Source organism: Anser brachyrhynchus (assembly GCF_964034855.1).
Source record: "Anser brachyrhynchus genome assembly, chromosome: 6".
In the NCBI taxonomy this organism is placed as follows: domain Eukaryota; kingdom Metazoa; phylum Chordata; class Aves; order Anseriformes; family Anatidae; genus Anser; species Anser brachyrhynchus.
Window position 1 is genome coordinate 14,614,849 of NC_137700.1, and position 12,069 is coordinate 14,626,917.

The 12,069-nt window shown below is 38.9% G+C and overlaps 1 protein-coding gene and 1 long non-coding RNA gene across 8 annotated transcripts in view; one reads left to right on the forward strand and one right to left on the reverse strand.

The window, feature by feature from the left end:
- Positions 1-12,069, forward strand: part of LOC308197455 — a 66,582-nt gene that overhangs the window by 20,564 nt on the left and 33,949 nt on the right. The gene's annotated exons all lie outside the window — the stretch shown is intronic.
- The window catches only part of OPN4 (opsin 4), a 46,111-nt gene that overhangs the window by 20,401 nt on the left and 13,641 nt on the right, over positions 1-12,069 (reverse strand). For all 5 annotated transcript variants that reach the window (XM_080597935.1, XM_080597937.1, XM_080597938.1 and 2 more), the window contains exons 2-6: positions 9,627-9,769; positions 7,526-7,659; positions 5,553-5,756; positions 3,511-3,682; positions 2,455-2,619 (exon numbers count right to left, since the gene is read on the reverse strand). In XM_080597935.1, coding sequence (XP_080454061.1) covers positions 2,455-2,619; positions 3,511-3,682; positions 5,553-5,756; positions 7,526-7,659; positions 9,627-9,769 — 818 coding nt within the window. The remainder of the gene's footprint in view (positions 1-2,454; positions 2,620-3,510; positions 3,683-5,552; positions 5,757-7,525; positions 7,660-9,626; positions 9,770-12,069) is intronic.

Genomic DNA, 12,069 nt, shown 5'->3' on the forward strand with positions numbered 1-12,069 from the left:
GGGAGTGGATGTGCGTTCATCAGAGTATCTATCTGTTCAACACTCAACAGATGTACTTGCTAAATTAGGATAACCTAATGGGTGTGCAGAATGAGGCATTAAAAGGAAGGATAATTAATAAATCATTTTTCCTTTTCAAACTTTGCTTTTTGCCTGATCTGATCTAAAAAAGAGGGGAGAATGTCTCTTATGGTGTCATATGTTTTGCTTATGTTACTGTGGCCACACATATATACAGGTTATGAGCCTCTAAAGTATACAGAAATTATGACTGATGTCCATATGCTGTGCCCGTCAGGCAATTAATTTGAAGATAGCCTGAAGTAGCCCACAGAGTCTTGGTCAGAAAAAAAGTCAATAGAACAGCTCAGACCAAAATAACAATAACATTTCGCAGGTGGTTTCAGACAGGCAGTTTCTCCATGGACCTGCTTAGGGGCTATGATGACCTCTTCCTGCACTTGTAGAAAGTGCTCTAAGTGAAACAGCCCATTAAGTCAGTCTTTCCTTCCATGGATATAATTCTTTCTTTGTCACAGCTCTTCTTCCTGAGAAGGCAGTCTAAGCTCTGTCTTTCACTTAGCCTTGCATTCCCACTTGTATTCCTGAAATACTCAGATTATCCTGTCTCAGAAGGTCTCTCATATGAGTGCTGCAAACAAACAATGAAGAGGATTGCATAAGTAGGTGGCAGTTCATCATCCTGGTAAAGACATTTTTCATCATGTTATGGGTATGTTTACGCTCCGTGATGAGGAAATGGTTTGCCGGTGGTAATACAGGAACCATTTTGTCAGCTGCCCAAATGATGAGATGCCATTTCACCACTAATTTAAAGTTTTTCTCTGATAAGATTTGTCCAGGTAACATGTTCTTCCTAATACAATATTTAACATGGTTGATCCTAATCATTCTTTCAAAGCATTGGTTAGAGGAGTAATTCTTCACAGGATCTGGAGACCACAAAACAGTATGACCTTTATGGAATGGAGTTTTAGACCCTGAGATGAGAGGCATGGTGCTTTGGTGAGACTGGCAGAGCATTCAGCTGACAGAAACAAACAGCAACGAAAGATTTTGTTTAGACTAATCACTCGCAGAAAGTACAACTTTAATGTAACCTGGAGATCAACAGTATTAGTGGTCATGACTGTGTTCTAGCTCAGTAGTCCCCTTCCAAAGGGGGAATTTTATAAAGGAATTTTTTGAAGGAGTTAAGATTCTTCTTTCTTTTTTTGGATATGTTGTTGCTCTGTCAGATGTTGCTCTGTCTTTAGTCCAGGACAGTAGCCACAGACTTCACGTCTACCTTCATGTCTACCTTCCATTGTTTGGCATGCAGTGATTTTTGTCTAAGTTTGTTGTAATAAAAGGCAACAGAAGGCCTCCAGGCTTGGTCTATTAATCTCTGAAAAATCCCAGAAGTATTGCCCAAAAAGCATAGTTCAGAAATAGAAGAAAAAAGCTGAGTGAAGATGTGTTGCTCACCAGCTGTCTTTATGAGCAAAATTTGCAAATTCTCATTTGTCAGATACTGCACAGTTATAAAATTGGCCATTTGTTCAGATTTTTGTCAGTATGAGACGTGGGCCAAAAGTCAAGTTCAGCAGGTACTTGATCATCCTAAAGTAGATGCTGAATCTTACAGAACAGCCTGACAGTTCTATATGGCTAAAATGCTTAGTTTAAAGCATTTTTATCTTTTTTTATGTGTCTGAGAGCAAGTAGTGCTGCAAGGTAGCTATGATGCATTTCCGTGTCTTTCTTTTCATCTATCTCTAGTGTTCTCACATCCCCAGTGTGATGGTCTCACATCCCCAGTGATCCCCAGCAATACCAGACAATAAAGCTGTGTGTAGATTCTGCATTAATAGTATCACACTTCTGTTGAAATTACTGTATAAAACACTGGTAATTAGATGAACATGCTTATGTGATTTATGTTTACTATATTTTATACTGAGCACCAAAAAGCTCCCCAAAGGAAGTATGTACTTGTCTAATTCTGAGCTTGCATATGCATGTAAGGAATTTCAACAGTTTGATGTAACACAAGCAAACAAATAGACTTTTGTAAATAGAAGAAGTGGAGAAAGAATCTCCATTGGGTGAATCTTTTTGCCTCCCCTAGGCATTTTGCTGCTAAGTAAAATTAACATAGTTCAAATGTGCAAGCATAGAGAATCTGCATGCAGAAATCACTGGCAGTTTCTTATCTTGCTAGTAATAACCTCCCTATTCCTGTTTTTTTTTTTTTCTTCTTGAAAAGTTGAACTAAGAAAAAATCACAGTCACTGTGTGTCTCATTTGTTAAATGTCACTCCTGAATATGTTGTTGTTTTAATGCACTTCAGGCATTAGACTTGACAGGTATCTTTGACTTTCATCTGTCTTTCACAATTTCACACCTTTTGCTTTCACTGAATATTCCTTTGCTGATAAATTCATAATTACCCAGCAAAAGCCACCAGAGCAACAGCAGAGTATGGTGACCAGGAAATGACATAAAGCAAGATGACAATCAGTGCAATCTTGGCCAGCTTCCACTCATTTTTCATCCTCTGGTACTGTTTCTGTAACTCTTTATTTCCGTGTTTGCATCCAAATGTCTGTATAGACCTAGCAGAAAATAAACAGAAAACAGAAAAATGGAGACAGGGAATTAAGCAAACTACTTCATAAAATGTGGCAACAATTACTCTTATGCTATTTTGTAATATGTCTTGTACTTTTATTGTATGTTTCTGTATGTATGTGACCAGTCCCTTGCAATTCAGTGTACTTCTGTTGGACTAATCAATGGCAAAAATCAGTGGGAAAAAAAAGTCCTGTACCAGAAGAATTTCCACATATAGCATTGTCCAATTAACTTGAATACCTGATTTATTAAATATAGTTAGAGAAATCTTTGCTTTTGTAAGTCAGATTGTGGTACCGTACTGTCACTCTGCACTTTCTGGCTATGCGACTAGATATGCTGCTATCTACAGGACAGATAGCTACAGATTACCAATGTAGTGGCAGCTACTGGCCTTTGTTTTTACAATAGGTTTTGTTTCAGAGACCTGTAATTAATTTTTATCTCTTTTTCACTTTTTGTCAAACATGGAATTTGCAGTTAAATTCCATTTTTCTGTGGAATAGTTTTTATACTCAGTTATTAGGCATCTCTGATGCCCCTTTAGTATTTTTGTTGTTGTTGTTAGAGTTGGTTAATTTCTGTAGTCCTTTCTCATCATTCTGGTTTCTGAGGCTGCTACTCATATCCTTTTCTGTATCATTAGCAAGAATCCTTAACAGCTTTGGTGTAAATTCAGAACCCTGAATGGCCCTTCTAAGAACCATATTTCTTACCATGTTGACAGAACTCTTGTTTCCTGTCTCAGTCATGCATATGAACAAAAAGTAAAAAAAAAGAAATGACCATTTTTCTTTTGTTAGTCCTTGTTGTAAGAAAATAAGCAGTCATTTAAACAAAGGAATAAAAACTTAAGACTGTTGGCTACTTACTTGTTTGCCTTCTTGATAGCCTCAAATATAAAGACATAGCTGTATATGATAGCAATTAAAGGAATGAAAAAGACAAAGCAGAAAAGCAGCATTGTGTAGGCGCGGACTGATGGTGTGAAAGTCATGTAGTCCCAGGAACAGGAAGTCATCAGACCTTCGGGAACATATGCACCTAGAAAGAATGGCAGGAGAAGGCATAAACCATGAAGTGATTCTTATTGAGCATTCTGAATGCAAAAGTTAGAGAAGGATACTCAGAATAACATGGGATTTAGACCCATTCTCTTCTAGGGGAGAAAGAGTATAAAAATATACATGATTCTTTGTTTAAACTACCTCTTTATTTTCATGTACTCTGTTGCAACAACTCCGTTGTTGTTTTTAAGTTTAGCAGTCTAAGGCTTCAGTAGATCTGAAAACTGAATCATTTTGTTTCCTATCCTCATTATAATCTAAAGCTCAACATAGTCAAAGGGCATTTCTCCGAATACTTCAGTTGGTCTTGGATCAGACCCATGCTGTTTTCAGATCTGCCCAATTCCTCTCATATTGCTTTCTTCCCAAGGAGTGAAATGAAACTGAAAATGAAGCGATAGCTACCACTTCTTTAAACTTCTGCATATTAGAGAAATTTACTGTGCAAAGGAGAGTGATTTACTGTGCAGGTCAAATGAATATAAAGTTGAGTACATGGTTAAAAAAGTGTCGTACATGCATAATATTCTGCCTGAAATAAAACAGAATCTTCTTAGAGCAACTATGTCAAACAGGTAAAGAAATTGTCAACAGCAACTTATTTTTCCTTTGTATGTTAATTTTCACTGTTTACAGTGGTATTTTCTGTTGAACTTTTGAAAATACTGCACCAGATGTGCTCAGATGCATCCAATTATTGTGTGAGAGTTAGTACTGTGGATACTATTAGAATCTAATTATAAGATAACAACACCCTTCAAGTAATTATTCTGCCTTCTCCCATTAAGATTCCAGAATCTAAGACTGTATTGTCATTTTGTTCTTCTAATACTGCCTCATTCAACCAAAGGCTGCTTCTCCCAGTATTGAGGTTTGCCTGCTTAAACATGCCTCATGTTTAAGGGGGACCAGACTGACAATAACAAAAATCTACTAAAACTCAACTCAGTAACTGAGTTTGTTGCAGCATCTTTTGGGAAAACAAAACATTGCTGTATTCTTACCTCAACTGAGCTGACACATTCTATTCTGGAATTAGGGAACACAATAATGGGCTGGAGTTTTTGAATGATGAGTTCATTCTAACTTACTGACTGAAACTGGTGACTCATAGGAAACAAATAAATGGTACCAAAATGGTTTTGATGAGGAAGAATAACAGTAACTGTCTTTGTTACAATGATCAAGATGCTGTATGTGTGTTCCAATTTGCATGCATAAAATTAACATTTACAAAAGCAAATTGGTTAGTTATTACTAAATGCCACCCCTACTGGAAGCTTTAATGAAGATACCATTGGCTGAATGGACAATGTGACCGACACCTAGTGCTGTTTGCTCATCTATAATATAGTCAAGACTTATTCATGATGTACTTGCACAAAATATTCAGACTGTATTCCTCTTTTATATGAAGAAAGAAATTCAGTTTGCCACCACTCTCTTACACAGCACCTCTGGGAAGGAAAAAAGCCATCGGAAAAAATACAAATATATCTATTTCACTTTTATATAGTTCAGTTTAGCTCAACAGAAGTAGATAGAGGATAATAGGCAAGGACATCATTCATAAATTTTGACCTTTGTTTTATCTCCTGCTCTTTGTACAATAAATAATGAGCTCAAGGAGAAGTGCCAGTGTCATATAATTTGCTCATATGCTCTGGGTGTTTTTTCTTCTGATTGAGATCTTCAGTTTCAATATGCGTTTTATCAGTTTTTCTCAAATTGATTTGTTGATGCCTAATATGCAAGCCATTGATTCACCCCCTCCTATACCTGTAACAGACCAATATTTATTTAATCAAGTTATATGAGGGAAAAAACTTGTATTCCATTTCACTTACTCCATCCAAAGAAGGGTGGGAGGCTCCAAGCCAAAGAGTACAGCCAGACTCCTACCAGGATTATTAGGGCCTTCTTCTTTGACATCACTCGAACAGAAGCCAGAGGTTTTGTGATGACAAAGTATCTGTCCAAGGCAATCACCATCAAAGTGATCATAGATGTAATGCCAAAAAGAGCTCCGCAGAAGGCATACAGCTCACAGCCTTTCAATGAAGATGACAGAAGTAGCATTGAAATTAATCTACCCATGCTAATTAATTTCTGGGAGGTTCAAGTCTGTGTTTCCTATGAGCTAATGTCTTCTGGAATTCATAAAGCAATGGAACTTCAGTTTCACAGCAGTTGTAATACTATTTCAAAGCTAGTGTTTATCTTGCTAATTGTATTATCCATGGAGATAAACTTCAAAGATTTTGTTTGCTTCGATTGCTGGAGACAGCAATACCTAATCTATTTTCACTCATTGACTTACGATGTTCCTACTGGGAACCTTTCAGCAGTCCCATGTCTTGTGTAACTCTACTTTTACTGCAGCTCCTGTAGAAACAGCTAGTTTGTTCAACAGTGTGTTCTGGTGACTTTGGTATCATGGAGTCATTGACATCTCAAAGTCAGTGTAACTGGAGTAAATATTCAGACTATGAATATATTCATGAGTGATTTGAATTATTCAAACAACTTCACAATTAGAAGCCGGGGTTGTGTTTTTTTTTTTTTTATTTCTTAACATGTGCAATTTAACACTTCATGGAAGTGTTTTTTGTTTTTTTTTAAAAACCATCAGAGATAGCAACACCATGTCTCATATTCCTCTCTGTCAATACCTATTAAAGAGGCAAAGACTTGTCTTCCTGATACTGTAGTTATAGAGGAAGAATGAAAGCACATTCCTTAAACAGGCTTTTTTATGCATTATTGATTGTGGGCTCCGTAGGACTGATTTGTGCACCTGTTATACCAAAGGTGAAAATCCCACTATTGAAGTCTGCAGCAGATTTGCTGTTGACTTCGGTTGTGCATGTTTCAGCTGGGGTTTAAGACTCTATTGCAGGTGCATCGCCTTCTACCTGCCGGATCAGAGGTTCTGGAAGGTCAGAGTTAAGAGAAGAATGATTCAGCAAAGACTGAAGGCTGTGCGTTATGATTGCTATACAGTCTAAATGGTGAGAAAGGTAGTGGATAAAAATCAACAAGAAAGAGCAGTTTTGAATATTTGATAGACCTTATTAATTTTATTTTTGTTTTTTTGTAAGAGGCAGCTGACAGAATCTGTACCATCTCTCCCCTTGTGGTTGAATCCCTTAATATCATCTTTCCTTTTATATTCACTATTTAGACTGTAAACTGGTTTGTACAGGAATCAGAGTTGATATTTTTCTTAAGTACCATTGCAGCTTTTCGCGCAGTCTAGTCAACTGTTCTCATGCAACCACGACCAGATATTTTCTGTAAATCACACATTAACACTGACTCCCTCAAGAACATTTTCTTACAGGAAATGTTCAGTTAGCATTTTTGATGTGAAAACTTGCTTTTGCTAAGCTTTCCAGTGCAAGTCCCTGAGCAGCTTATCTAGAACGGCTGTTACGCTGGTGTGTATTGAGTTGGTGGTTCTTTGTCACAGGACTCTGCCAGTAACTACTTGAGGAGATGACTGGGGAAGAATGCTGGCAAGGAAGCTGCCCCTGTATCTTACGCTGCCAGTGTCTCCTTCGTATCTCATGTGTGTAATTTTCCTGGAAGTGTTCAAGGCCAGGCTGGATGGGGCTTTGGGCAACCTGGTCTGGTGGGAGGTGTCCCTGCCCATGGCAAGGGGTTGGAACTGGATGAGCTTTAAGGTCCCTTCCAACCCAAACCATTCTGTGATCCTATGAATTGCAAGCGTACCCCAGGGAATTGTAAGTAAGTTAACTGGCAGTATGGTGAGAACATACTTTGTGATTTTTTATAATTAATAAATAAATATACAAACCTTTCTCACCAAAAATCCAGCGTTTGTGGAGACTGTTGGTGAAAAAAACTGGAGATTGCGTAATGGACATAAGGAAGTCACTGACAGCTAGATTGACGATGAATATGTTGGCTGGCTTCTGAAGGGTCCTACTCCTACAAAGAAGAGATCAGAAGGAATGTTGCTAAACACTACTGCAGTGTTAATTACGTTGTTATTCTTTCCTGTGAGCCTTCACAGCTTCACTAACACCAAGGCACGCTACAGAGCAAGCTAGAGGAGAGTGCTTCTCATTTCCCCTGTGAGAGAACGTAAGCAAGTCTCAGTTTTTACACCCTTAAACTCCTGTGCATGTTAGAGGGTTGTTTTGATAACCAGCTCAGTGATGGGGATAAAGCACGTTGGTCTTTAAATACTCTGACCCAGTGCACTGCATGTCCATGATTAACAGGAAATTAAAGCTGATGTACTCTATGGATTTGCTGGATCTGGGTCGTGCTGAGCTGCGGGAAGGGAGTGCATATCTCCCTGATACTGATCTTATGAGCAGTGACTTCCAAATACAGGGATTAGGCAAACTCACTAGGTATCACATCAAGCATTATGTTTTACATCAATTCTGCTCTGTGACATGCATTTCGCTTGCCCAGACACTGATTTTGAAGAGGGCTGTAGCTAGCCTAGAGCATATCTGACCTGCGTATGCTATTCATAATATTATAGTACAATGCCTTAAAGGGTACACATAAAAGCTCAACTGAGAGCACCTCCATTAGGGGTTCATTGTAACTTTTTTTAGCTCCTTTTTCAAACTTTTGGTCTTACATAGAAACGAAAACTGTCAGAATAAATGATAGGTTCTTTGCACTGCTCCACAACCAATCAGTAGGGCTGCTGTCCCCTAACTGTTGGTTTGGGAACAAGGAGATATTAACAGGTGCTTAGGGGCCACTCGTTTTTATTCAGTAATCTGCAAAGTTGCTGAATATATTTCTGTTTCAGACAGCTGGCTCAGTTTTGCAATTTCTTGAGACTGCTTTGTAGGCATCCAGTGTGTTCTCCGAACTTCTGATAAACTCGTTACTTTGCTATCAGTGTCCTTTTTTGTCTTTATAGCATCTTCCAATGAAGACAAGCTGTGTCCTCCACTGGAACCACAACTGCCATGGTTGGACTTCCTGTATGGGACCAGGCAAAGAGCTACACTAGGTCACTTACTTCATCCTTGTCTCACATATCTGGTCTGTGTGCCAGCATCTTATCTGTTCTTAAGGCCATGTCATTCACACTGAAGTGTTGGTATCTACTCTGAATGCACACACTGAAACAGAAAATGTGAGATTGCCTGGGAAAACTTGATGCCATTTTACCTTTTTAACCTATCATTTACTACACCAGATAAATACAGGCTCAAGATCCGAATTAGTTTGCTCTGTATTCCAGTGATTCAAGTTAACACCATCAAATTGTCATATATTTGTTATTGTTTAGGTTTACGGTAGTGCGTAAAGATCAAACATAAAGCAGGAGCTCACTGGCTTGACATCATTCCAATGCTCTGTCACACAGTGCTGAGTGTGACAAAGCAGAAGCAGGGTGAATAAATAGGAATGGTGAAGATATCATTGTTGTCAGAGATCAAATATCTTTCAGATACAAAAGCTTGGATGTGGCTTTGTTGAAAGGAAATAAGCCAAGTGTTAGAAAAAGTAAAAATGAGAGACATTGCCAGTAAGGAATAGGGAACAGAGTAACTGAGAAGTAAGCAGCAGGATGAAGGAAACATCTAAAATAGTGCAGATACGTGAGAGAGGCAGGTACAAAACATCCCATCAGTGCACTACAGGAACTGTTCAGCCAGTAGCAAAAAAATTCACTGAAAGTTTTCTGCTCTGGCTGCATTTTTATCACTTGGTATATCGGGGTGATTGTTTGCCATTTTGCTACCAGACCACGGTTATTGGGAATTCAGAGGGGAATGGCAGGTTGCCATTTTGTTTCCTAGAGCAGTGTCTCAGTGCATTTACAATGGCAGTATGTCTGCACTGCATGCAGAGTGCAGTCCTGGTGCTGTTAAAGTTAATCCATTTCAGTATTTAAAAAAAAATCTAAACCAAAATACCTGCAGAAAACATAGATGACCAGGAAATTACCCAGAGTTCCTGTGATCCCCACAATAAGAATGACTGCTCCAATTGTGTAATGGGCATGGTCTGGGACATCCACTGTAGGAAAGGCACCAGGAACACCTTTCGCTGTCATCTTCTATGGAGTAAAGAAGTCATAGGTATATGGTCAGATTTTACTGAATAAACTGACACGTGCTTCTGTAGAAGGGGAAACAGTCAAGAATGTGAAAAGCCAGCAAGCAAAAAAGTCAGAATAAGCTAATTGATTTCAAATTACATTTACAGTTGATCATCTTCAGGGGCTATGTATGCTATCAGCAGCACAAAGGTCAAACATTGTTTTATGTGTTTACAGTTGATTTAGACTTATGGTGAAGAAAAGCAAGCTATTCTCTCCCAAAAGGAAGAGAAGGATATGGAGGAGAAAAAGAGAGACAGGAAGGGACCATTTGTATTGCATCTGACATTAAGTAACGCAGTGCTTAACAAGTAGATTGTCTGCAGTTTTCATTTAGTGAAAGTTTCTGTACCTGTGAAGTGTGATTTCTGTTGTCCTCTAACATCACTGTCTTAGAATTCTCTAATGAAGTAGAAATTACCTTCTATTGATAAACATGCATTTAATCCTTTAGCAGCATGGCTATTTCATTTCTCCCACTGAATAACTACCCTGAAGACTTAGTTACCAAAAGCCTGGCAGCACTGAACAACAGTCTTTTGGAAAGTAAATTAAGGATTAGAAAAACTAAACCACAGAAACTTTATAGCATGTGTCTTGTTTGCATACCTGCCTATTTTCACTCTGGACTGAGAGAAGTTATTTTGCTCCCTGTGAAGTTTGTGATAAAGCACATGATGAAAACGTGTTTTCCCTACTGATAACCCATGGCAAAATTCACTAGGCAAGTCTGAAGACTGCAGCATTTTAAATAATAGTTTAAAACATTTTCTTAGTGTCAGGAGCCACACAGAGTGTTTAGACCAAGTGACCCCAGCTAAGTAATGAAGTAAACAATAAGTGTGCAGCCAGGAAGCAGGATGACCTAACAGAAATTGAAGAGGACAGCCAAACTGTCACTGTTCTGCTGCCTTTTTGATATAAGGTCAGGCAAGGAGATTTAAACACTCACCTCTGTGCATGTGCTACTGTCCTAAACATGCCTTGGCATCAGCTCTGACCAGCTAACGTAGTCATGATAAATACCAAGCCCTGTACTCATTCATCCGCACAGACGTATCCTGTCTCTTCTTCATAGCCAGGTTTTTCTCGTCAGGGGTGGCACTCACTCGGGAATGGCATGCCGTGACCACTGCTCATAATTCAAGTCTGCAAGCTGCAGCCATGGCATTCCTCAGCTACTGGGCTACAAGAATCATGCCACGGTTGAGAAAAGCCCAGGAGGTATCTTGAATAGTATATATCTTGCCTCCTGTAAATATTATAAGTCTGGCTGTGGCCTAGGATCCAGGGCAAGGGAATTGCTTGTATCAAAGTTTTTGCCTGTACCAAGTGTAAATAATGCTTTGAGGCTGGATATGTTCTTTCCCATCACAGGTAATGGTACAGCTATCATATGCTGTCCTTTTTTCCCAGGAAAGGAAAGTTGCTGTTTGGAAAGGAGGAAAGCACGTAGAGGTATGTAGGTATGGAGTTCTCACATTTTTTCTACGGCTGCGTCAACCACTGGCATTCACAGTTAGAGCGGAACTCGTGATTGCCTTTGACAACACCCCAGTTATCAAAGGACAAGAGTATTTCCAGACAATAGGGGCAGACATTAGCTCTGAATAGATCTCTGAGATTGTATTCAAGTTACCAGAGACAGTTTGCATTTAAAACCAATGTGCCAATAGCAAGAGTCAAACCCCAGGAGTGTCTGAAATTGTACAGGAGATTGTCTCTGCGTGTGTGCTGAGGATCTGCCTGCAGCAATCCTCAACAGGAAGAGTGTACTCCCTGGGTTTCTTCATTAGCAGGGATGAGATGCTGGACAAATAGTCTAATCTCAGAGAGTGAAAACGTAGCTCTGGCTGTTGTTATAATTGGAGCAAGATGTTATTATTGCATTAAGGCAGATATGCTAACTGAATGACAGTAGCATGATGTTTATTGCTCAGGTTCCTTCAGCAAGTGTAAGTTGGCTTCACATCATAAACACCAGCGGGCATCTTGCCCATGTAGAAATTGCTACACTTAACGCACTGTCAGTAAAATAACACAAAATCCCATACGAATAGCAAGTGGGAGAGTCTGAGATAAAACTTAAATAAATGGGATCAGGTCTTCTTTGGTTTGGGCTTATTATTTTTCCCCTTACCTTTATGGCTAAAACATTTTTTAAACTGCTGCTCTGCAGAGAGTTAATCATGATTATTAATGGAATGGAGATTTCTGATGTTTTCCCCCGTAGCTATCCATTTAATCAGAACTGGATC